This window comes from Mastomys coucha, unplaced genomic scaffold, assembly GCF_008632895.1.
Source record: "Mastomys coucha isolate ucsf_1 unplaced genomic scaffold, UCSF_Mcou_1 pScaffold4, whole genome shotgun sequence".
Classification (NCBI taxonomy): Eukaryota; Metazoa; Chordata; class Mammalia; order Rodentia; family Muridae; genus Mastomys; species Mastomys coucha.
The window spans coordinates 10575065-10602543 of record NW_022196910.1 but is presented as its reverse complement, the minus strand read 5'-3'; the positions used below and the strand labels follow the sequence as shown (position 1 = coordinate 10602543).

The 27479-nt window shown below is 44.3% G+C and overlaps 1 protein-coding gene and 1 pseudogene across 6 annotated transcripts in view; one reads left to right on the top strand and one right to left on the bottom strand.

Annotated features, from left to right (window-relative positions):
- Syn3 (synapsin III) overlaps positions 1–27479 on the bottom strand; it is a 467567-nt gene that overhangs the window by 365855 nt on the left and 74233 nt on the right. For all 6 annotated transcript variants that reach the window (XR_004112682.1, XM_031348897.1, XM_031348899.1 and 3 more), the window contains one exon: positions 3996–4087. Coding sequence is in view for 5 of the 6 variants with exons in the window: in XM_031348897.1 (XP_031204757.1) it covers positions 3996–4087 (92 nt within the window). In the remaining variant the exon portion in view is untranslated. The remainder of the gene's footprint in view (positions 1–3995; positions 4088–27479) is intronic.
- On the top strand, positions 25229–25694 carry LOC116075677 (annotated as a pseudogene).

Genomic DNA, 27479 nt, shown 5'->3' with positions numbered 1-27479 from the left:
TATTTCTTTGAGGGTGCTATTTATGTCTTTCTTAAAGCCCTGTATCATCATCATGATAAGTGATTTTAGATCTGAAGCTTGCGTTTCCTGTGTGACGGTGTGTCCATGACTTGCTATGGTGGGAGAATTGCGTTCTGATGATGGCAAGTGACCTTGGTTTGTGTTGTTTATTTTCTTAAGCTTGCCCCCCGCCATCTGGTTAACTCTGGTTCTAACTGCCCTTGCTAAATCTGACTGGATCCTGTCCTTCCTGTGATCCTGGTTGTGTCAGAACTCCTCAGAATCAAGCTGACTCTGTGATCCTGTGATTCTGGAATCCTGGGATCCTGGGCTTGTTAAATCACCTGGGAGTGTGGATTTCTCTGTGAGTTGTGGGACTGGCTACAGAACTTGTGCCCAAGGTCTGCTCAGAACACTAACCCAGACAGACCGGAAGGAACCAGAGTCACTGGGCTGGCAGAGTTCCTGTGTGCCTGGTCCCTCTGGACCCAATTACTCCCAGTGTTGGGACAGATGTTGGTTCCTGCTCACCTCTGATCCTGGGTGTGTCAGAGTGCTTGGGAGTGGAGATTCCTCTGGGTGTTGTGGGACTGGCTGCAGAGCTTGAGCCCAAGGTCAATGATCCTGGGTGTGTCAGAGCGCCTGGGCTCCATTTCTATCTCCTTGTACAAAGCTCAAGTCCAAGTGGATCAAGGACCTCCATATAAAACCAGATACACTGAAACTAATAGAAAAGAAAGTGGGGAAGAACCTTGAGCATATAGGCACAGGGGAAATTTTCCTGAACAGAACACCAATAGCATATGCTCTAAGATCAAGAATTGAGAAATGGGACCTCATGAAATTGCAAAGCTTCTGTAAGGCAAAGTACACTGTCAATAGGACAAAACAGCAACTAACAGATTGGGAAAAGATCTTTATCAATCCTATATCTGATAAAAGGCTAATATCCAATATATACAAAGAACTCAAGAAGTTAGATTTCAGAGAACCAAAGAACCCTCTTAAAAAATGGGGTACAGAGCTAAACAAAGAATTCTCAACTGACAAATACCGAATGTCTGAGAAGCACCTAAAGAAATGTTCAACATCGTTAGTCATCAGGGAAATACAAATCAAAACAACCCTGAGATTCCATCTCACACCAGTCAGAATGGCTAATATAAAAAACTCAGGTGACAGCAGATGCTGGCAAGGTTGTGCAAAAAGAGGAACATTACTTCATTGCTGGTGGGACTGCAAGTTGGTACAACCACTCTGGAAATCAGTTTGGTGGTTCCTCCAGAAATTGGACCCAGCTATACCACTCCTGGGCATATACCCAGAAGATGCTCCAACATGTAATAAGGACACATGGTCCACCATGTTCATAGCAGCCTTATTTATAATAGCCAGAAGCTGGAAACAACCCAGATGTTCCTCAACAGAGGAATGGATACAAAAATATGTGGTACATCTACACAATGGAGTATACTCAGCTATTAAAAATAATGAATTTATAAAATTCTTGGGGAAATGGATGGATCTGGAGTGGAATGGAATATCATCTTGAGTTAGATAACCCAATCACAAAAGAACACACATGGTATGCATTCTATGATAAGTGGATATTAGCCCAGAAGAGTGGAATACACAAAGTACAAACCATAAACCACAAGAAACTCAAGAAGAAGGAAGAGCAAAGTGTGGATACTTTGTTCCTTCTTAAAAGGAGGGAACAAAATACCCATGGAAAGAATTGTAGAGACTAACTATGGAGCAGAGTCTAAAGGAAGTACAATTCAGAGACTGCTCCACCTGGAAATCCTTCCCATATTCAGTCATCAAATCTAGACACTATTGTGGATGCCAGCAAGTGCTGGCTGACAGGATCCTGATAGAGCTGTCTCCTGAGCTATCTCTGATAGTGCCCAACTAATACAGAAATAGAAGCTCACAGCCATCCATTGGATTGAGTACAGTGTCCCCACTGAAGGAGCTAGAGAAAGGACCCAAGAAGCTGAAAGATTTGCAGCCCCTTAGGACGAACAACAATATGAACTAACTAGTACCCTCAGAACTCCCAGGGACTAAAACTCCAACCAAAGATTACACATGGTGGGATTCATGGCTCCAATAGCATATGTATAGCAAACGATGACCAAGTCGGTTATCAATGGGAGGAGAGGCCCTTGGCCCTTTGAAAGCTCTATGATCCAGTGTAGGGGAATGCCAGGGCCAGTAAGCAGAAGGGGGTGGGATGGTGAGCAGGGGGAGGGGGGAGGGAACGGGTTTGTTTTGGTTTTTTATTTTATTTTATTTTATTTTTGGGGGGTTTTTTGGGGGAAGGGGAACCTGGGAAAGGAGAATTTGTAAATAAAGAAAACATATAATAATAATAATAATAATAATAATAATAATAATAATAATAATAAACCTCTCTAATACAAGTGTGCCTGAAGGTTGACTTGTTTTCCCTTTCCTTCCCTAGCCTATTAAATCCATTTTCTAATCTGGGCCATGTAACACTTAGTCGGTCTAATGACATCTGGGACAAGTAGCACATAGTCAGTCTAAGGACGTGGTGGTTTTTGTATTTGTGTTAGTTGCTTTCCCCATCACTGTGACAGACAAGTCTGAGAGAAGCTACTTAAGAGAGGAAAAACAGATTTTAGATCAGAGATCTCAGCCCATCATTATGGGGATGGTATGGCCCCAGTGTGTCCATGACGATGGGAGTACACACATCTGATCCACGGCAACAATGCTCCTAGTCAGGGAACAGAGAGAACCGGATAGAACTGAAGACAGTTAATAATTTTCAAGGCCCTCCTTGATGACCTATTTCCAGCTTGGCCTCACATCCCAAAGATTCGGCTAACTCTCAAAAAAGTACTGCCAGCTAGGGACAAAACATTCAACCAAATGAACCTTAGGGGGACATTTCCCATTCAAATAATAACAATTCTTGTTTCTTTTTCTTGGCTTCCATCATCCCATTATTCGCTCCCTGGTATTACTGTTATGCCAATTCTCTGAAGGCTTATATGCATCGCAATTGTTGGAAACTAGTTTTTAGTGGTGGCTCATATGATCTGGCCTATTATCAGAAATAGAAAGCTACACAATGTCTTCCCTGCACTAAGAAAGCACACACTAGATGATTGCTTCAGTTGATCACTAAGTATCCCCCAACTATACGCCATTGCTTTCCTATCTTTACCTGTAGAGGCTGTTTTTATCCTGCAGAACTCTCATACCCTCTCCCCAGCTCAATACCCACATCCTACCATTTGACATACACACACACACACACACACACACACACACACACACACACACACAGACCTTCACACACTAGCCTGTGTGTCTTTTTCCCCAGAGTCTAATCACATAGGACAGCATTTATGTGAGTCTTATCTCTCCTGTGCATACATGTCATTTCTGACTTCTAAAGAATTCCCTCATTTCCTCTCCAGCTCAGCACACATCCTACACAGATTTCTGGAAAATCTGATAACCAGGGCTTTTACTTCTGCTGTGGTTAGAGAGGATTGTCTGAATGCTTAGTCTGCTGTGTTGCTGGGAGGGAATCTGTTCTTTCTGCTAGCCTAGCCTTTTACACCGTGGATAGGCCACTCTCACAGGCATGACTTTATGGAAACTTGGCAGCCCTTGGCTGCGGTGTTGCTATCTCCCTCCACCTTGCCTCTAAGAAACAGAGAGCAACAGGAACCAAATACAGACAAAATAGGGACACAGCTCCACAACCAGAACCATGCCTTTCACCCTAAGTCTTAGTTCTTGGATATTACAGTTGCTTCCTGTGTATATATGTCATTAATCATTTCTATTACAGGGGCACCTAGGACTGTGGAAATCATTTGGCACAGGGATGTATGCATGGCACCTGAAAGTGGCCACAGGCATCAGGCAGGCAGGTGTGGAGGTAGGTGTCTTTGTCAGGTTTCGCATATACACTTTTCAGATGGCTTTTGTATCTTAGGTCTGCTTACCGCACAATTTTGGTGCCATTTCTCACAACTTGCATGTCCACCATGCAGCCTCCAGTAACATAAGCAGCCAGGTTCAGCTCGGAGAACTCAGCCTGGAGAAGAAAGCAAAACAAATCAGGAGGCATCGAACACTACCAGTGTAGGACATGTGTGTTTACTGTATGCTTCTGTGTATTATGCAGTGCATAATCAGGATTCATCTCAAACTTAGAAATGGAGTGTTTATCTCCCTCTTTAAAAGGAAGCTGGAGGCGCGGGGAGGCAGGTGACATGCTCAGGATCACATGATGAGTACATCATATTGGAACCTATGAGTCTCTGTCATGACCACAGCTCTCCTGCCTCCTTGGAAGCAGAAGAAGCCACTCTGTTACTAGAAGATACCAAATGTTAACAGGCTGATTTCCCTGTTGTCAGCCTTGGGCTGTGTGGTTCATCAGCCTCATGCCTCTCTTTACATGGCTTTGGTAACAGGACATTCCTCAAATTACCTGCCCAATATCCCTTTCTTAGTAATGGCCCCTCCCTCTTTCCACACTTAGAGCTGCAGTGAAGAACCATGCCTGTGTTGCTTTAGTCGCCGTTGATGGGTAGGCATCTGATCCAAGGTGATGGAATGATACACTTACCTGATAAGTTAAAGCAAGACATGCAGTTTGTTTGTAGGCAGTTGTATCGTTTTGTTTTCTGTTTTGTTTCTTCATATAGGGTTGTATATAAGTGAATGTAGGCTTACCATAAACTCGCTATATAGCAGAAGATGACTCTGAACTGTTGATCCTCCTATCTCTGTCTTTTAAACCTCAAAATTACAGATTATACACTACAATAGTTTTATCTAGTGCTAGGACTAGAATCCAAGGTTTGTGCTAAGCAAGCACTCTAATACCTGAGCTACATCTCCAGCCCATAGGTGGTTTATATCTTTCATGCACAAGCTTGGATTCTACTTGAATCATATTTATTACTAGCTGTATTGGGGAAGTATGGAAAACCAGAATGGAGGAAGCTGAAGATCAGGAGAAGGAACAGAGAAAGAGGAGAAAATGAGACATCCCAGTCACCAAGAGAGGGAGAGAGGGACAGAAGCAAGAGACGGAGGACATTCTTGATGTTCCTGTCGTTGGATTTAGGTGTGTACCTTTGTATTTTACAATTGGTTTAAGGGATTGTGAAATCCCATTACTTTCAATCAGAGATATGTGGAATACCATGTATCTCTAGTCACACTGTAGGCTTCCTGGAGATAGAGACATGTTCTTATAACTACTTATATCAGATTACTAGAAAGCTGTAATAATGCTGGGTGGCATCAATGGCAGGAACTTACTCTATAGTTCTGGACTAAAAGTTCAAAATCAAGGTGCTGGTAGTGTTGATTTCTTTCAAAAACTGGAAAGGGTTGAGTCTACTCTAGACCCATTTCTTGGCTTGAAGAGGATCATTTTTCTGCCTGACTCTCTGCTCGCCATCTTCTCATTGTTTCTCCTATATCCAAGTCCCTGTTTTTATGAGGACATCAGTCATATAGCTACATTCTCACTCTGATGACTGTTTTTGCTTGATGACCTCTTTAAAGGTTCTATCTCCAAGTAACATCACATTCTGAGGTACTGGAATTTGAATTTCAAATGTATTTTTTTCTAAATTTATAACTGTTTATCTATTCTTTGAGAATGTCATATATGGGGATGAATAGATGGTTTAGTCATTAGATTGTCAGTGCTCTTGAAGAGGACCTGAGTTTGATTCCAACAGCCCACTTTCAGGAGGGTTACAATCACCTGGAACTCCAGCTCTAGGGGATCCAATGCCATAGATTTATACACATGCTAATAATTCAAAATAATAAAATAAAATTTAAAAGAGAATGTTGCACATGTATACAACATATTTTGATCATATTTACCTCCTCCAAGTTCTCTTAGATTCCCAATACACATGCCCCTTTCAGCCTCTTCATCTTTAAAGAAACATTTATAACCCATTGTGTCTAATTAAAACTGTCCATACACACACGAGTATAGGAGCAGTCACTGGAGAATGGACAACCAATCGGGGCCACACTTAGAAGAAGAAAACTGTCTCTCTTTCAGCAGCCATCAACTGCCAACAGTTCTTTCCCAACTGTGGTCCTCATGAATCCCTCCCCCATTCATTCTGTAATGTTGATTGGCTTGATCTTTGTGTAGGTATTGTGCAGGCAGCCACAGCTTCTGTGTGTTCATGAGTAGCATGGCCCTGCCATGTCCAGAAATATGTTTGCAGCAGAATCAATCTTAAAATCTTCCCACCCACACTTCCATGTTTACCTCAGGGAGCTGTGATATAAATGTCCCATTTGGACTTGGCCATTCCACAGTCACTTATTCTCAGGAATTTGACTGTGAGTCTCTGTGTTAACCTCTGTCCACTGTAATAAGGATCATACCTAATGAGGGGTGAAAGCTGCACTAACCTATGGATATAAGGTTAACTATTTAGAAGGAAGTTTGATGTAATTTTCATTGAGCAGAATAACAGAAATATGGTGATATATGAGCTTCCCAGCCATGGGTTACTGGTAAGATTTCAATATCAGGTATAAATTCCTTTCTGTGTAGTGGCCTTAAATCCAAATGGAAAGCAGATGGTTACCCGCATAGCTTTCATACCACCAGTGCACTGATGGGCATACTTTACCAAGCCAGTTGGCATTAAAGCTCACAGAGTTCACAGCTGGGTATGACTTTTGGTGACATTTCTCTCTCCCTCAGCAGCCTGCATAGTACTTCCAGCATGATGAAAGCTATTCGGTAGGAAGGAAGCTTCTAGGTTGTTATCAGCTTGATTTCTCCTGTTCTGTGGTCAAAGTGTGTGGTGTCTCCAGCAGTGAGTTCTCATCACCAAGTTCAGGTGGGTGACCAAGAGTAATGGTAATTGAATTGTCTTTATTGTTTGTGGGGATCTATTTGATACCCCTGATGAACAGAAGGTATCTCCACTTGCATTGTTCTCTTTGTCAACATTTGGATTTTTGCCACCATTTAATTTAAATGGAATTATTTAAAGGGAATAACTCCAAAGTGCCTTATTCACAGGAACAGCCAAAAGCTTTTATTTGGATATAGTGAATCAAAATAACTGTTCACATATATACAGTGTTCATTAGGTGTAAGGTTTTGATCTAAGCATTTCACAAACATAAATCTACTTGTCCAGATAAGGAAATAGAGACAGAGAGATTAGATATATGCAGGATGTCACCCAATGGGCAGCAAAGTTCAGGATTCAGCCCCAGGAAGTGTGCTCTGAAAGACGGTACATCTGACCATTTACCCTCTATTGCCTCTCCCTGGGGCTGCATGAGGCCACATTAATGTTTGAATATTGTGGGAACTGTAGTTGTTTTGAATGAGATTGTTACTCATAGGCTCAATATTTAAACACTTGGTCCCCAGTGGGTAGCACTGTTTGGGGAGGTTTAGGAGGTGTGGCCTTGATAACCACAGTCTGCCACTGTTGTGAGGAGTTTAAGCCTCACATCATCTCCAGTTTTCTCTCGTTAATTCATGCTTTCAATTGAGCATGTGAGCTTTTAGCTTCTTGCTCTGGCCAGCAGGCCTGCCTACTGCCATGTCTTCCTTGCAGGGACTTCCTTGCATAATGAACTCTTATTCTTCTGGAACAATAAGTCAAAATTAAGTGTTTATTCTGTAAGCCACTTTTGGTTGTGGTGTTTTAGCACAGCAACAGAAAAGTTATTAATATTGGGTCCTAAAAACCTTTTAAAAGAGAACAAGTTTTTAGTGAAGGAAAATGTCATTTGCAAAGATCTAAATGTATCACCCTGGAGCAATTTGTCAGGAACTGTGACAAAGGCCCAACCCTCTTTCCAGATGGTAATAAGGGAAAGCAAGAACACTTATGTCTCTTGCTATAATTAATAACCTCATTATGTTGTGGCAAGGTGAAAAGAAAAGATTGTTGCTAATGAGCCCACATCGGTAAACTGTGGTAATAACATAGCTATTATGTCTGATGCCTTCCAAATCCAGCTCCAGATTGCTCAAAATACTTAGTTGGCAACCTCACAGAGAATTTTAAAAAGCTAGTACATGTGTGTGGCAGGGAAAGAAGTTCAAAGGCAGTTGCAAAACAGGAGAGCTGGTCACTAGATACGTGAAGGAAAGAAATGAACCAAGAGGGGTGTAGACCCAGGGGTTGTCTTGCTGCCCAAAGGGAAAAATAAAGTCCTGGATAGAAGATATATTCAGGGTTTGATAGAAAAGTCAGAGTTTGGCCTTTTTCAGATTTGAATTTCTAGAGTTATTTACAAACCACAAGTTATAAACAATTCAAAATTCAAGAAGGTGAATGCCTATGTCACAGGGCAACAAGATTCTGTTGTAGCACAGGGAGTTTAGGCAGCAAAGGAAATAGAATTGCTCAGTATTTAACTTTTCAAAACATCTAAAGCATCAACAGCAATGGAAATGAACACAGAGGTACCCAAGCCCCCTCTCCATCAAGATGGCTCACTGATCCCTGTTGTAGGATCTTAAACCGTGGTCACCTTGGAAGAATCTCATTGCTCCCATAGACTGCAGTGGATCAGATGTTATCCCCAAGGAACACATACCCACGTCCCAATCCATGGTACCTTAGGGAGCCCTTTTAGGAAGCAGATTTTTCACAGATGTAACTAAGGTGACATCTGAAGTGGAGATTATCTTGGATTCAACTGAACCCTAACTCTAATGGCAAGCCCTGAGAAGAACAGACACAGAGAGGGTAGAAGTCACGTGAAGATGGAGATAGACACTAGAATGAGGTAGTTATGAGCACAAATGGCCAAGATACAACAGAAGGCAGAGGGAGTCAATGAAGACTCTCTCCTAGAACCTAGGGTTCAAGAGGATGTGCTGAAATCTGATGCAGGCTATTTAACATCTAGATCTAGAAGAGATTTGTTGCATTAACTGTCCCAATGTGTGTAAATTTTCCAAGGCAACCCTAGGACACAAGTAAAATAACTGAGAAATGAATGCAACTTCAGCATCGCATGCAAAGCTACAGGAGATCTCCAAATGTCAGTGTAGTCAGTCAATAGGCTGCTCTTCTATCTCCACTAGACACGAGGACCCCTGCATCTAAACATGTACAGTCTTTCTCCCCCCGCCTGCCTCTTTCTGTGTGTCTCTTTCGCTGTCTCTATCCCTTTCTCTTTGTAATATAGCAGTTACCTGTTTTACAAAAATTTAAAGAATAACTTAAATTTTCTACATGAATTAACATTTTAACTGCAAATCTGCCTTCAATTGTCTTTTATGTAATTTTAAAAAATGCTACATACACTTGAGGCCTTGAGATACAAATTCATGTGTACCTAAGAAGCCACATGTATATGTAAGCTACTCAGTGGACTAACCAATGACTTCTGTTAGTCCTTCTGAATATTAGTTTTAATACCTGTAAAACAGAGATAAGAATATAAGTAATATCTATCCTTAAGGTTTTGTGATGATGCAAATTTCTGAGACTATTAGGTAAGATACAAGCTTCGGTGAAGAGCTGCAATTATGATTTTTCTAATTTCACTGTCTTAGTGAGAGTGAACAGAACACATCAAGAATGGTAGAACTGGTGGATGGCATGCATGAGGTCTCCTGAGCTCCATTGTCTAACTCTGCCCTTGCTCCTCAGTCTGGAGGAGCCTTGTGGGACTCCAAGAGTGCCCTGCCTCCATATGGAAGCCTTCAGGGGCCCCAAAACTAACCAGCTTGGAACCCTTCACTAACACCCATCCTAGCTGGATCTGCTTGCCACCCCAACTGGGTCTGACTGGGACACAGCCTGCACAGTAGGATCCACCCATGACATAGCCTGCTGAGTGGGGTCTGACTGAGGCACAGCTAACAGAGAGGGTACCCTGACCTCCATTGTCTGTCCCACTGCTGTTGAGCCTACTGGTTTTTGATGTGTTGGCCCATCCCCTTTATCCCCCATCCTTGCCTTTTTCCATTAAGAACCAATGGCCATGGACTTCTGGACCACCCCCCTTTTCTTTTTCTCTGTAGCTCCATCTTTTCCTATATGCTACCTGTGAATTCTAGCCACAGTGGTTCTCCTGAGCTTCATTCAGCCTTGGAGGCCTCACCTCAGCGATGGCTGAGCTCAGTGTGTTCCATATTTCTCTGCCTCCAGGAAACTCCCTCCAGTCTGTTATTTCAGACAATTATAAGGATAATTGCTTCCTTTCTGCAAGAACCCCAGTCCTGAAATGCCTGCTATAGGATTTCTACAAACGGATTATGTATTTTGCCTGCTCTCATTGTGTAAACTGGGGCTATACATAGAGTGTAAACATATACAGACACACACACACACACACACATATACATACATAATTTAATGATCTTTTTAAAAAATATTTATTTATTCACTTTACACCCTGACTGCTGCGTTCCACTCCTGGTCCTCCCTCACATAATCCCTCCTCCTGTCCCCCTCCTCTTTACCTCTGAGAGGTTGGAGGCTCCCCTGGGTATCCCCCCACACCCGGGCACATCACATCTCTGCAGGGCTGGAAGTATCCTCCCTTATTGAGGCCAGACAAGGCAGTCCAATTAGGGGAGCATATTTCATAGATAGACTCTTGGGATAGCCCCTGCTCTAGTGTTGGGGGATCTACATAATGACCAAGCTGCACATCTCCTACATATGTGCATGGGGCCTAAGTCCAACCTGTGTATGCTCTTTGGTTGGTTGTTTAGTCTCTGAGAGCCCCCGAGTATGAAGGTCAGTTGACTGTTGGTCTTCCTGTGGAGTTCTTATTCCTTTAAGAGCTGTCGATTCTTCACCAAATTCTTCCATAAGAATCCCCAAGCCCCATCCAATGCTTGGCTGTGGGTCTCTGCATTGTGTTTTAGTCAGCTGCTAAGTGCAGCTTCTCAAAGGACAGTCAGCTAAGCTTTAATGATCTTCTTATAGTTAGTTTTTTCATTATTGTTAGCTCAAACCTTAGCCTAACCTGAGATTATATAGGCATTCTGCAATATTTCTTACTAGACTATACTGACTGTTTTTTTAATTAGATATTTTATTTATTTACATTTCAAATGATATCTCCTTTCCTGGTTGCTCTGGGGGGTGGGGAGCTGTTCCTTCTCTCCTCCTGTTCACCAACCCACCCTAGCATTCCCCTACACAGGGGCATAGAACCTTCACAGGACCAAGGGCCTCTCCTCCCATTGATGACCGACTAGGTCATCCTCTGCTATATATGCAGTTGGAGCCATGAATCCCACCATGTGTACTCTTTGGCTGGTGGTTTAGTCCCTGGGATCTCTGATGGTACTAGTTAGTTCATATTGTTGTTTGTCCTAAGGGGCTGCAAACCCTTCAGCTCCTTGGGTCCTTTCTCTAGCTCCTTCATTGGAGACCCTCTGCTCAGTCCAATGGTTGGCTGTGAGCCTCTACTTCTGTATTACTCAGGCATTGTCAGAGCCTGTCAGGAGACAGTTCTATCAGGCTCCTGTCAGCCAGCACTTGCTGTCATCCACAATAGTGTCTGGGTTTGGTGATTGAATATGGGAAGGATTCCTAAGTAGAGCATCCCTGGATTGTCCTTCCTTCAGTCTCTGCTCCATAGTTTGTCTCTGCAACTCCTACCATGGGTATTTTGTTCCCCCTTCTAAGAAGGAACGAAGTATCCACACTTTGGTCTTCCTTCTTCTTGAGTTTCTTGTAGTTTGTGGATTGTACTTCAGTGAGTGCATACCATGTGTGTTCTTTTGTGATTGGGTTACCTCACTCAGGATGATATTTTCCAGATCCATCCATTTCCCTAAGAATTTCATAAATTTATTGATTTTAATAGCTGAGTAGTACTCCATTGTGTAAATGTACCACATTTTCTGTATCCATTCCTCTGATGAGGGACATTTGGGTTGTTTCCAGTTTCTGGCAATTATTGACTGTTTTTGTGTGTCAACTTGACACAAGCTGGAATAATCATAGAGAAAGGAACCTCCCTTGAGGAAATGCCTCCATGAGATCCAGCCATAAGTAATCAAGGGTGGGAGGGTCCATTGTGAGTGGTGCCACCCCTGGGCTGGTAGTCATGGGTTCTATAAGAAAGCAAGCTAAGCAAGCCAGGAGAAGCAATCCAGTAAGCAGCACTCCTCCATGGCTTCTGCATTAGCTCCTGCCTCCAGGTTCCTGCCCTGTCCTTTGGCGATGAACAGCAATGTGGAAGTGTAAGCTGAATAAACCCTTTCCTCTCAAACTTGCTTCTTGGACATGTTTTGTGCAGGAATAGAAACCCTGACTAAGATATAGAATTATGCATCACATTTGACTCTTTAATTCACATAGAGATAACTTTGAATGCTCAAGTTTTAATGCTCAGTTTCCATCTGGTTAAGCAACATTTTTCCTCTTTTTGCTGCAATGACTGTACTTTGTTGTTTTGTTTTGTTTTGTTTTTTCTCTTTTCAATAGGATCACATTAGTACCTTTGGCAAACACCAAATTATTTCTTTTGTGGCACTCTCTTTTTGATTTCTGTGGCAATATGAGGCATGGAATTCAGGATCTTGAATATGCTAGGTAGGTGTTCTACCACTGGACTGCATCTAGATCTCTTTTAGTTTTTAAAATTTGATATAATGTCTCACCAAGTTGTCCAGACTGGTCTTGAATTCACTATGTAGTCCAAAGACTGGCCTTGTACTTGTGATCCTGTGACCTTATCCTCTGAAGTATCTGGAGTCATAAGCCTGTGCCAGTAAGCCCAGCTACTTCTCAATTCTCTATCCTAGTCTGTTTTCTATGTCTAGCTAGAGTCTTTCAAGTTGTCTCTGTCACTTTGTAGGGAGTCTGGGCAGTGACCAGTGTATAACATGAAACCCACCCAAAGAAAAGAAAATACAAAGATAATTTAGGGTGAGCATTGCGTCCTTTCAATCCACAGACAAGATGCAGTGTTCTATACCCACTTGATAGACATAGACATCAAAGGTTGTGTCCTGAGCAGACTACTGAGATGCCTCCCAGTAGACAGCTCACCGGCCACTGCATGTTCTACTATGTTCTTCTTTGTATCTGCCCATTATTGCCGTGATCCCTCTCAAAGATTCACTGGACATTAAGAACTGCTCATCAGCATCAGCTATGTTCAATGATCCTTAGCAACTGAATGTTGTCTCTAAAGGTTAGGGGAGGTGACTTAGTGAGGGAATGAGTCTTCCCATTACTGAGTCATCCTCTCTACTGAGGACCATTGTGCATATCTTCCACTACTGCCATGCTCACACACCCTGGAAGAAATCTCTTGGCTTTATTCATGAAGTTTCGAGTTCCAGCACAGCTCCAAAAAAATCATCATCTTAGCATTCTTTCTGCCTTCCTGGAAGTATAAGCCCATGTTCTTGTGATGAACTAAGATACTTTTTATCTGCTTCTTGCTACCAAGGGCACATAAAAGAGTTTGTTTCCTCCCCTTCTCTCTTTTTCTCTCTGTTTTATTTTCCTTCTCTTTCTTCCTTCCTTCTTTTTGATGATTTCTTTTTATTTTTTAAAATGTGGACTGGTGTTTTGCTTGCATGCATGTCTGTATAAGGGTGCTGGAGTCCCTGGAACTGGAGTTGCAGACAGCTGTGAGCTGCCCTGTGGGTATGGAAGAGCAGCCAGTGCTTTTAACTTTTGAGCCATCTTTCCAGGCCCTCCTTTATTTTCTTAAAGTTTATTTTATTATTGACATTTATCTCTCTCTCTCTCTCTCTCTCTCTCTCTCTCTCTCTCTCTCTCTCTCTCTCTCTCTCGGTGTGTTTGTTCACTTCTGTGCAGGTGCCTGAAGAAATTTAAAAAATCCCCTGAAATGGGAGTTACAAAATGTTGTGAATGTGTACGCTGGCCTCTGAATGCAAGCATTCATACTTGCTGAGCCAATTCTCCAGCCCCTCCTATTAAGTATGTTACTTTGGAAAATGTTCAGAACTGTTGGAACTCTTATCTTAGGAGGAAAAACAACTGTATGACACATTCCTAAGATATGACCTGGAGACATCATTAAGAAAGGTAGGTGCTAATTCTTTGATCTGAAGGTGGATTGCATAAAGCATAAACAGGTTTGCGCATATTTTGTTATTCTTTTAAAAAGCCGCAGGCAGAGCTTTCCAACATTGATGCCAATGACACCTGAGCGTTCCTTCTTGACATTTGCATGAAGAAAGGGAGAAAAGGTGGAGAGAGATCAGCCTTGAGCTTTGGATTAGAGCTGAAGACTAAAACTTGACATTGACCGTAGGCTATGGTCTCATTCTCTCTTGGCTTTAATTTTCTTTATCTTTAATTTGGATAATCATAATGGGAGGAGTCAATTATCTCCATGGACTCTTTCATTTTTATATGGTCTCTTTCTCAACCAAGGTCCTTCAGTTACCCAACCCCCTCCTCATTTACCCCCCACCCCCTGCACCAAATCTGTTTTGATAGCAACCTTCATGAGAAAGGTACACCAAGCAAGAACATGTTTCATGGGGAATTGCTCACTGCTTTATGGTCAGATTTGGCATATAGTAGGTATTAAAAACCATTTCTTTAATAAACTTTTACTCTCATAATTTGAATGTGAGTGGGGCTGTGTTTGGTCTTGATGATCCATTCAAAAGGACTTGGAAATCACCTGGGAGATACACTCTGCACGTGTGTCTGGGAGCATTTCCAGAGAAGATTAAACAATGGCATGGTCCATTTCAATGGTCAGTCCATTACTAAGAGGTCTGAGGATAAAGCAGTGTCCCACTTTTGCCTCCTCTTCCAGGCCTCTGGTGCTGTACTGGGGTTGCTAAGGCAGGCTTGGTAGCTGTCAGGTTCTCAGCCCCTCCAATATGCAGAAACCCATTGTTGGGCTCCTAGGCATACTGTGTAAGCCAATCTAAGAAATGTCCTCTTACAATAGATGTACACTCTATTGGTTCTGCTCCTGTACAGAACCCTGCCTACAGCTAATGGGTCCCACATTTGCTAAGTAACTTGCCTTTAGGAACCGCATTGCCAGAGGTTATGAATCACAGTGATCAAAACGTATTTCTGGACAGATAGTAGGGGAGGGGAAAGATCAAGATAACTGTCAATGAAGAAAAGCCTGAGGACATGGGGCAATCGGGCAATGGAATGATGAAATGTCATCTGCTGTAGAGACACTGGGCCCATGGGTAAATGCAGTCGAAGACAGAGTTAGAACATAGGAGTGGGGTTCAGTTCCTAAGGCTTTGGGACTCTTGGAGAAGAGGTGTGTGGGCCATCCTACACTGTATTCATCTGCTGCAGCTGGAACAGATTACTGTGGGTTTAGGGACTTTAGACAACACAAACTCATCTCACTGCTCTGTAGGCCAGAAGTCTAGGCTATCTTGGCTGGTCTCTCTGTTCTGTGTTGCACAAGGCCAAAGTCATGATGCTGGCCAGCTGGGCTCTGATTGGGAGACTCAGGAAAGAATGTTGAGAGAATTCAGCTCTTGGTAACTGAGGGACTGAGATGTTGACTTTGTTGATCTATGTGCTACTTAGGATGGTGTTCTCCTTGTGCTCAACCATCTTCCTCCTCTTTGCTCTCTTTTCCTTTTGAGATAAGGCATCATACAGCCTCCATTGCCCTTAAATTTGAGAGACAGCCAGGACTTACCTTGACCTTCTGGTCCTTTAGGCTCTACCCCCAAATGTGGAATTACAGGCATACACATCTCACACAGTTCAGAGTGTTGAAGGTTGAACCCAGGAATCTGTGCACGACAGCCAAGCCCTCCATCAACTGAGTGACATCCTTAACCCTGCACTCTCCATCTTGGGATGGAGAACAGAATGTAAGTTTTTCCCTATCTCAGACTTTTTCTGATTTCCAATTCTAATACCTATTCTATCTCTTGCCAGAGGAAGTTCTGTTTTCAAGGGCTTATGTGATCCTGTGGTTTGACTGGGTTAAATTGGACTCTCCGGGACACTCCATAGCTTCAAGCTCTTAACCGTAATCATGCAATCACATCTGCAATGTCCCTTTGGGTAAGATTTCTACAGCTTCCAGGAATTAGGAAGATGACACATTTAGGGGAGTTGAGGAGGAAAAGATGGTGAGAGAGTAGTGGTTTGATTTTAAGGACATTTATACAGCTCCTTATAATATCCAGGCTCTGGTATAGATCATACATATGGCTGGAATCAGATCTGCCAAGAAAGTCTCTACTATATCCTCCTAGATCAGAAGGAGTCCTTTTTGTTCCAAGAAAGCACCGGGAGCGGTATATGCACACAAGCACACATGTGCATACATGTGCACACACAGAGGAATAGAAATCGAGTGAACTCAATTTCCTGTAAGGCCTCTGGCTATACTCTCAGGAACACTGGCACTTGACAAGGATGTCAAGCCAAGTAGATGATATGACTGAAAGCATAGGGGGCATTCATGTCTCCTTACTGATAATTGCATTTGCGATGATAATCATAGTGATGACAGTGTGAAAGGGGGTGATTGCAGCTGTGATTATGATAATACGTTGAAGGGTGTTATTAGGCCAACAGATCAATGGGAAAGAGAATGAAATTGAGGCTTGGAACTGGATGACTGACTGGAATGTATGAAAGAGACCAAGAATGTGTGGGAACTGGAAGGTAGCAGCTATCAGCCACGAAGCCTGACTGAAGGAGGATTTCGACACAAAGACATGTTGTCCAGAGTGCCTGAGAAAGGCAAGATGTTGGCAGACAGATCGGTCTGGAATCCAAGGGTGGCTGATAAGATTCTGAAAATTCCCGTCAGTTAGTGAAGACATATCTGATGCAACTTGCATCCTTGAGTCCTTACTTAGAGTGTGTCCTCATGCTGGGCCTTTGGTATTCATGCAGTTTGCAGGAGAGATAGAGAGACATAGCTAGACAGGTATAAAGGCAAAACGGACACTAAGTTTACAATGTGTGTGTGTGTGCACATGTTTGTGCTCTGTTTGTGTGTAGATCTCAGGCAGTAGGGCCTTTCCCAATGCCTATTCACTGTGACACTATGTTAGACAAGCTTTCTTGTTCTGCTTATCGGCAGCAGCTACTCAGAACACCCATGACCATGTTTGTCAGGGGATGGAGCCAGTGCTGCATGTGTTCTGTCTTCTAAATTACACCGTAGGATGTGTGGCTCTGAGTTATCATTAAGGTCATGGTCCCTCTCCTGCTTCTCAGTGTTTTGAAGTTGCTATTTATGGGATCCATTCTTCTTTCCATAGCCCTGTCTTATTAGCCATGTTTCAGCTGCAGTACATTTTTATTATCTTGAGTTTCTGATGGCCCAGCTCTCCTGGTGTCTCCTTTGATCCATGAGCTCGATGTGTCCTATGAGTATGAGTTAACCAGAGATATGCACATTACAGTTTGGAGTAGAGAAGCTGGAGACATGGCTCAGTGGCTGAGAACACTTGCTAATCTTAAAGAGGTTCTGGACTTTGTTTCCAGCACTCCCATGGTGGCTTACAGCCCACCTAGAACTCCAGTTCCTGGGGATCTGATGCCCTTTCCTGACCTCCACAGTTACCAGGCACACACAAGGTGCACATAAAGTAAATACATTTATAGAACATCTGTTAAGGTAACTTGGATTACAGGCAAGGGAGAAAGCTACACTGCTTGGGTTTGGAACTTGCATGAGAGCACTGACCACTCAGATTTCCCTTGGTTTGTTCATCTCTTTGCTACTTAGGGGCCTGAAGTGGGGTGATGGTGATTGTCAAGAGATGATTAAGGTGTTTCTGAGTACTCTTGTAAATTATCATCAGACTTCCATCCAAAGCCCAAACAAAAACTGATGTTTTAACTCCCAGGAACAAGACTGGGTGTGAAATTTCTCCTATGGGAAGTAGCATTCTGTACATGAATGGATCTTCCTCCAGTTCCAAAGTTCTCTCACAGCAAAGATGTTTGTGGAAAGGATAAACACTGACAATAATAACATTAAAGTGCTAAGTACAGAATGCCAAGCCTGGCGTGGCTCATAAGATCCCATGGGAGTCAGTTTCCACTGCTTCCCACCATTGCTGGTCTTCTACCTCTGAGCTTCAAGGCCACTGTCCCACTGGCATCCTGTCCACACCCAAGGTGTAGAGTGAGCTCTAGATTCCTGTCTCCCATGGAAAGCCCTCCTCTCAGTATCTTCAGGTCATTCAGGCCCCTGCTCACTGATGCCCTCTAGACGTGGTCTCCATTTACAGCACCCTTCTGTACTCCACAGTCAGTTTTCTTATGTAACCTTTCCTGCACCACGAGACTTCAATACTTAAGATCACCTCTATGAAATATTTAATTGTCTTATGACCAAAACAGAAACTCTACCATGCAGAGACTGGGTCCCTTTGGTCCACTGTCCTATGCTGTGACTCAAGACTGCCCGGTGAGTGGCAGCAGCTGCTCAGTAACTGACTTGGGTTGCAGAGAAGGCAATGTGGCTGAGGGCACTTGGGAAGGCAGGGACTCCTCTCCAAGATATGTCACCTGGGACCCAAACCCACGGGCACTCTTCACATTGTGCCAAGCAGTTGTTGTCACGTGAGGTGATTTCTGTTCTAGGGTATACATTGACTGGCCAGACGGAGGCCACAGCCTTTGCCCTCGCCGGTAGCTGCTCTGCTTTTGGCCTTTACTCACCTTTAGTCTTCTAAGTCCAGTCACCTGTAGCATCTGTCAGCCCAGTCCTGGCCTGCCTGTTTCCCCATTCTGCCTGCTCCTCCTGCATCACTGCCGGCAAGCACTTGACGGAGTGCCAAGGTTTGCAGCCGGGAGTGTTGTTTCCTGTCCATTTCCCTGTGCAGGCTGTATTTTTAGTTCCCAGAGCCCAAGCACTCTATGACTTCCTCAGCTAACATCTGAGGCTGAGCTCTTTCTACCAGCTCAAGTTCATCCTGCAAACAAAAGAGGCCCTGAAAGCCTGTGCCCTGGTTCAGCTGCCTCATCCTCCAGATGAAGAGATCCTACTTTGGGAACAGGACCTAGCATCTCATGGAAGCCTTATATCATGGAGCTATGGGTACCACATAGCTCTGTGGCTTCTCCGCAGTGCCCAGGACTAGCTACCGTGTGTTGATCAAAAATACCTTTTGCTCACCAGAAAAGCACCCTGTGTGTAAAAGAAATGTTGAGCAGGAAGGCAGGGTCTGGAGAGAGGGGAGGAGAGAGAGAGAAAAAAAATGAATGAATGTGTATATGCATGCACATATGTGTTTGTGTAAATAAATAAGTATGCACATGAAGAAGAAAGGTAGGGAAAGATATTAAAACATGTCAAGATGTTTAAGAAAACTGAAAAAAAATAAGATAATACTCAACATTCCTAAATGTGGAAATAGTGGAATATTTAAACCAAAATAGACAGGAGTGATTTGCAGTTTCAGTGCCCATGGTTTATTATCCCCCTTCCCTGCTATATTGCTTTAGAAGAGCTGGCCTTTCTTTGTCCGTCCCTCACCTGCAAAATGAAGGCAGTGGCATGTTTATTTGCATCACTGAGCCTTAAGTGAATATACCTGAGACCAGTGCTGTTCTCTAGCTGTCACCTCTGAATCATATGGTCCCGTCTTAGAAAGCAAAAGGAGCTTGGGAGACTCAGAAGGCTCAGAAACTTGCTGGATTCAGAAGGCCCCTCCCCAAGGTTATGAACAGCTAGCTGCTGAGAGGAACCTCTCCCGTGGAGCTGCCTACCACTTGGGGCACTTGCCTGTGAGAGGGACCTCTCCCGTGGAGCTGCCTACCACTTGGGGCACTTGCCTGTGAGAGGGACCTCTCCCGTGGAGCTGCCTACCACTTGGGACGCTTGCCTGTGCTGGGCTTTTTAGCTTTTTAGTCATGTACTGTTTAGTCATGTTCCAGAGATAACTCCAATAAACTCAGTGGCTCACGGAGCTGGAGTTGGGTGAAACTCTGTCTGTTGTACTGCATCTGAGGGGGGACAGACATTTATATGTGTATCTCCAGGAAAAGACTCACAATAGTTGCCCAGGAGAAATGCCAGGTAATGAAGGTGATAGCTGTTATTAGCTTGTCTATCACAGTAAAATCCAAGGTAATAAAAGTTAGTTGTCACAGCTGTCATTAAACCTGTCTATCACAGCAATTTATTGATCTAAGAGTAGGTATCAGTGTTCTCATGGGTTGAGAAAGCTGAAGGACAGAATGGGCAAATGACTTGGCCAAGGTCACAAAGCTAGTGGGTAGAACAGTGAGAGCTTGGATTTAGGGCCCTCTTACTACCTGTAATGGCTATTCCTGGTTGTCAGCTTGACTATATCTGGAATGAACTACAATCCAGAGTTGGAAGGCTCACCTGTGATCCAGATCTTGAGGATGGGAAACACAAGTTTCTGACCTGGATCTTGGCATGGAAATCTTGACACATAGTGGCCATGAATCCCAGGAGACCAACGCAAGGAGATCTCTGAGTTCAAGGTCAGCCGGGGACAAAACAAGGCCCAGATCCAGGTGTGGTGATACCTTTAATCTGAGTTACACCTTCTGCTGGAGACCTACATAAGGACATTGGAAGAAGGAAGATTGGCCATTCCTCACCTGCTTGCATTTACTTGCCAGCACACTTGTTGGAATCTACTAGTCTTGAGGAACTGAGCAACTGCTAGATCCTTGGACTTCCATTCAGAGCTTAATATTGCTGGGGAGTTGGGCTACAGACTGAAAGTCTTCATCACAAATTCCCTTACTATGTAGAGACTACCCACAAGTTCCGTGACTCTAGAGAACCCTGACCAATAAACTACCTATTCATCACTAATGCATACACTTAACTAATTTTCACTGGATTGCTACCCTGCAGTTGTAGTCAGCAAAGCTGAAGAGAGTTGGAGATCTGAAAGAACTCTGACATCAGACATGAGACAAAATTTGGAGTTTTCACTGCAGTTTTAGGTCTGGCTTTGGTCCAGTGTTCCCTTACCACATCGTCCTTCCTCCCTTATTCCATGCCATGGTATGTTGAAGGTATGTGGCTTGCTTTTTCTTCCTTTTACATGGGCTACAGCTAAGAGACTGCCTTGAGTATTAGAAGACTTTTTACTTTGAAATGGTGTTGGGATGGAAAGGCTATGGGGGCTTTTGAAGTTGGACTAAATGCATTCTGTATTGTCATATGGCTATAAGCTTATGGGGCTAGAGAGTGGAATGTGGTGGTTTGAATAAGAATGGCCCTCTTAGGTTTATACATTTGAATGCTTAGTCATCAGGGAGTGGGACCACTGAGAAGAATTAGAAGAATTAGGAGTTTTAGTCTTGTTGGAGGATATGTGTCACTTGGGGTGCACTTTGAGGTTTCAGAAGTCCACCCTCAAAACTCAGTGTTGCTTTCTCTGCCTGAGGATCAGGATCTAGCTCACAGCTATTGCTCCAGTGCTGGCATGCTCTCTGCTACAATTGTAATGGACCAAACCTCTAAAAGTATATACACAACCCCCATCAATTAAATACTTTCTCTTATAAAAGTTGTCTTGGTCATGATGTCTCTTCACAACAATAGAATAGTGATTAAGACATCTGCTAAGAACAGAACTGGTCACAGGATTAGTCACAGGGCAGTCATAACTCCTGTCCTAGTAGAGAGAGATAGACCATTAACATGAATGAAGAGGAAAAGTAAACCCTGGTAATAAGACAGGGCTAGGAGGGAGTGAGTATCGTGTCAAAGTGGGGGCATCACTGGCATTTGACCAGTGAGAGGAGCAAGGGGAGGAACAAACCACACTGGTGGGGCATGGCTTGTCAGACAGAGGACCAGCCAGTCTAAAAGCCCTGAGGCTTGAGTATATGTGGAAAATTCAAAGACAAGCAAGGAAGCCGGAAGAACCAGGACTGAGCTGTGAGGAAGTGTAAGGAAGGAGATGTGGTCAGAGATTATGGGGCTCAGTGAGGATGTGGGATTTTATTCTGCAGGAGATGGTGCAATAGCATGCGTCTTGCTATTCCACCAGCATGTTCTCCAGGGAAGGTGACAATCCCCCCTCTTCCTTCTTTGCCTCTCTTCTCCTCACCACCAACACTGCTACACTTGGCAATGCAAAATATCAGAATTACCTTTGAAAAGACAGAACCTCTAACTTCAAAGGAATTTCATAATGAGAAGAGCTTGGTTACCCCAAACCTAGATGACCATTTGTTAGTGGGTCAGGTGGAATTTGGTAGCTAGGAGCCAGTGAATCCATGAATGACTTAATTGTGTCCTGATGCCCACTCCTGCTTGTTCAGGGTTCACAAGATAACTGTATCCATAAGGAACAGTGCTCAGTACTCAAATCGAAATATCTGGTGTCCTTTCCCTATGTCAGGTGGGAAGTTCAAGGTGAAGGGCTTTTTACAATGTATGCAGGCAGGATGAGTGTTCCATAGACAAGAGAGGGAAAAAAGAAGGATGCAGGCCAGGGGTGGAAAAAGGGGAAGAGATGCATCAGTAAAAGAAGCTAGCAAGAGGGAAAAAAGAGGGGCCTAGAGGCTTTGCATGGGTGTCCAAACATCTGACATTGATGTCATCTATGAATATGCTGGGCTACATTCAGAGTGATCCCTGGGCTGCAGGCTGGATATGCCTGCAAGAGTAACAGAGCCAATATTTCACTGGTCCATCTCTGGTGCTTTTATAAGGTTGAGAGACATCCCCTCCACCCCCCAAATCTTGCCACCTATAATGACCTTTTTACTACCCACAATAGACAGTGCACCCATTGAACCATTTCAAGACCACAGCTTAGACTGAGGTTGAATGAATGTTAATGACTCCTTGACATACATTTCTCAGTGCTGAGCAGGGCTCCACTTGTCTCTATGGTGTTCTCCTGCTGAGTGATGTTCTGGATGTTTAGAGTCTGGGACAGAAAAGTATATCCCATTAGTCACTAGTAACACCCAGTAGCTCACATGTAAAAGATCTGCAGAGAAGAACTGAGGGAAAGGAGGTCCAGTAATAGGCCCAAATTGATGCTATGACTTACTTGCAGACACGAACCTAGCATGGCTGCCCTCCAAGAGGCCCAACAAGCAGCTGCTGACTGAGACAGAAGCAGATACTTACACCCAACCAATGGTCTGACATCCGGGATCCATGTATTTAAATTAGGGAAAGGCTGTATTTAAATTTATTTAAATTAGGGAAAGGCTTCCCCATAGGAAGACCAGCAGTCTCAACTACCTGGACCCCTGAGATCCCTCAGACACTGAGCCACTAAGCAGGCAGCATATACTAGCTGGTCCAAGGCCCCTGACACATCTACTGCAGAGGATTGCCTGGTCTGGACTCAGTGAGAGAGGACCCACCTAGCCCTTGAGAGACTTGAGGCCCCAGGGAATGGAGAGGCCTGGTGGGATGTGGGTGTTTGTGTGGGGGAGGGGGTGGACATCCTCTTGGAGATGGGGGAAGAGGAATGGGATGAGGAGCTGTTGGAGGGCAGAATGAGAGGGGGATAATGACTGGACTGTAAAAAAAGATTAAAGATGATGATGATGGTGATGATAATAATAAACTGAAGGAAGCAAGAATGGAGCAGGGGCGGCTAGGGTGAGAGGCAGCTGGGGTGAGATTCTGGGATAAAAGGTCAAGACATTCTGAGGTGAGGGCCTTGTGTAAGGAGCTAGTTGGAGACATGGGAAAATGTGTTCAGAAAGGATGCTAGGGCATCTTATCCATATGGGCTTTCGAATGACTGTTCTTTGTATTTTTCATTTTCAAGGTCCAACACCATTTCCAAGGTTGTGAGAAGGGAAAAACAAAAGCACTTAGCTACTCATTTCTTTGTTCTCCTTGCTATCTCAGACAGGAAGGACACTGCCTGGAACCACTGGCAACCTGTGCCTCCAGTCTATCCTCCAGTCCATCTAACCTGCACAGAGGCCAGCCCTGTAATCCCAAGAGAGACTTTACCACTTCCTACCACTGGGCCCTCTGGAAATGTGGCTGAGGTTGTGCCCAGGGAGAGTCCCCTTTAGTTCCTCCTCCAGCTGTGGCTGACCAGCTAGACCGCCACCAGGGTGAGCACTTGGGGTGCTAAGTGCTAGGAAGGAACTGAGGAAGGGTGTTCAGGAAGGCCAAGCGTGTATAAGCTATGACACTGGATCAGAGATCCTGAGCACAGTGACAGTGTGCAACAGTGACATCTAAGGAGGAAGACCCCAGGGAAGGGGAACAGGAAGAACAAAGTTCACTGTGTTCCACGGTGATTTTTCATTGCCAAATGAATGCAACATAAAAATGACCATCTCAAGTGTACAATTTACTGGCGTTAGGTATTCCTGCTGTTGTACAGTCACCATCGCGCCCTTCTCCAGAAGTCTGTGTGTGTGTAAGCAGGAAGGAGGGTGGATAGGTGTCTGTAGCCTGATTTGTGCATGCATAGGCATGTGAATGTGGAGGTCAACGGGCAACCTCAGGTGCTGCTCTTCATGAAGCATCTCCCACTTTATTATTTTATTTTATTTTATTTTGAGATAGGGCCTGTCATCCACTTGGGAGAAATCTAACTGAGAAGTGCCGCTAGCCACTAGAAGGGCTCTGCCTATTTGCAGTAAGATCTGCAGCAGCTTTTGGAGAGATCTGAGCCACAGAAGGTCTGGGTAAGCTATCTCTATGTAACAGTTTCTTCAGTGATTGAAACATTCTATCCTGCAGGGAAGCTCCTTAAGCAGGAAGGTAAATAACTCAAAACACCTTTAGGAAGTCCCTGAATCCACCAGACACACTAAGACCCTCCCTACCAAATGTAAACAATACAGTTGAGAGTCCCTCTGAGACTAGCTAAACAGAACCCCAAAGAGGACTCCTCATGAGGACTTTCTGCTGTTTGAAAGAAGCAGAAACCAGCCAGTCTTCCAGGAAGGGGTTTAGACACCTGGAAAGGCCACTCTCCAGCCTGTTACCCGGCCTGCAGGCTGTGCAGTACACTCCAGGTTCCCAGCTTTGGGACCTGTCACCCATACTAGGGTGGGCTTTGGTGATACAGCAGTCTTTGAGGTATTTCTACTCCTGTAAATGACCTCAATAAAACTCATGGTTCACCAAGTTGGGCTTTGATGGTATCCATTCTTTGGTCTGGCATGGGCCCTATCTGGGATGAGTAGATATGGGGTATTGCATCTCCCCAGGAAGTGTTTTGTCACACAACAGTTGTTTCCAGCCCCAGGAGCATCAGACCCCAAACTAGAAAAACATCAGATGGGTGTGTCTGCCAAGCGAGACCGAAGGCCCAGCCCACCACTCTGGTTCTACCGCCTCAATATGTCGATGACGTGATCAGCCGCATTGACAGAATGTTTCCAGAAATGTCCATTCACTTATCAAGACCCAATGAGACTTCAGCAATGCTTCTGGTGACCTTGGGGGAGGTGTTGAAAGTGATCGTGGCCACAAGAAGCCTGTTCATCAATCGCACGATTGTGAAGATGTATAACAAGAGCGTCTACACAGAGGACGGGAAGCTAGACATATGGTCCAAACCCAACTATCAGGTATTCCAGGTGACAGACTATGCCATCACTGCCCTGCTTCACTATCAGTTACCCCAGGTGCCAGATGTCATGGTCAGGTCCTTCAGGACCTGGTTGAGAAGCTACATTAAGCTGTTCCAGGCCCTGTGCCAGCACTGTGGGAAGTTTCTACAAGATGGCCTTCCCCTGACATGGAGGGACTTTTGAACCCTGGAAACGTTCCTTGACACCTGCCGGCAGTGACCCCAGCCCCATCCCTGGGCAGCCGGCAGCACCTTCCCAGACCAGCCTGACCCATTTACCACATAGGAGTCTGTCGTTGTTCTCCCCGGCAGAACTGTCACCCGTACCGGTGCATCATGGGAGGATGGTCTGCCCCTTCCATGTGTGCTGGCCCCTGGGTCTGTTGCTTCCATGAGCTGTTACTGGAATGAGCCTCTTTATTCTTACGTTGGTTATGCTTGGTTGGTTTTTGTAACTTATTTTTGTAAACCATAAAGCTTTTGTACCCCTTCTCCTTAGATGACCAAGACTAGCCCAACCCTCCTTTGCCCAGGCTGCCCAAAGCCAGCAAAATTCCACAATTCCAAAGCTGCTCCATATCAGAGATATCCCACTGCTCCAGAGGTGGTGAAGGGTTAACCAAATGCAAACACAGTAAATGTGGTGAGAGGAGATATTTCCTTTCCTTGGCTCACACACCTGCCACAGGAAGCAGACACGTGCTCTCTGGGACCCAGAGGCCTGGCTGAACTTGTGTTTCAACAAGCAAATGAGCATTGCCTGGACACAGGATGGCTTAGCACGTCCCAAGCTAGTGTTTGAGAGCTACTGAATAGCCTAAGGCCCCATCTGTTTTCAATTTTGTTAAAAGGGCCTCATGCGCTGGCGCCTATTTAAAATAACGCACACATGGCGTTTCTAAAACGGAGAAGGAAAAAGGGCTGTGCTTTCCCCGCCAGCATAGCTTATGTGTTTATTTTGGAGCAGGCATTGGGAGTTCTGAGACAAGACATAGCTAATTTCTCTTTCTAAGGTTGATTTGCAAGTCCCTAGGCTTTTGCTCCAAGCATTTTAAGCAGCTCAGTTTGAACTGGTCATCCTTGCAAAGGTCCACTGTGAAATGGTTCCAAATTAAGATGAGGCTCAGCAAAGGGGAGCCCTGGGGCCACTTTCTGGTGTGTCAACGAGCTGTTTCCCCACTTCCTTTCTCTAGGAGGGACTCATGTTTCTAGAAGTTTGGGTCCTTTTCCCAGGCACTCATTTTCTTCTCAAGAGGCCACAGGAGTTCCAATATGACATGGCCAGGTAGGGCACTGAGCCAACTTGAACTGGATCCCTAAACAAAGATAGGAAGGGACCGCGTCTAGGAAGAGGTCCCACCTGTGCTCAGCTTGTTCTGTGTCAGGAAGCAGAAACAGGGACCTCTGTTCATATTCTGAGGAAGGAGCAGCCCAACAAATGATGTACTCAAATAAGTAGACAGATTATGCTTTATGGAGTTGAGAAGGTGGCAGCTGTACAAATGTCGCTACTACTTCCCGTGGATACAAAGGAAGGGGAATAACATTTGAAATGTAAATCTCAGTGACTATTATTAACAGGGCTGCAATTGATGAACATGTACAAATGTCTGGCTCAGTCCTGGCTTTCGATTCTAGGGGTACACACAGCAGTGGGACTGTGTGAATGTTTGAATAGATATGGCTCCCACAGACCCAGGTGTTTGAATGCTTGACCATAGGAAGTGGCAGCATTAGGAGGTGCGTCCTTGTTGGAGTGGGTGTGGTTTTGTTGGAGAAAGCATGTCACTGTGGAGGTGGCTCCCACAGGGGCCTAGTGTGGAACAGTCTCCTCCTGAAACTCGCCTATCAAAATGTAGAACTCTCAGCTTCATTACCACGCCTGCCTGCACGCTGCCATGCTTCCTGCCTCGATGCTAATGGACTACATTTCTGAAACTATGAGCCAGCCCCAATGAAATGCTGTCCT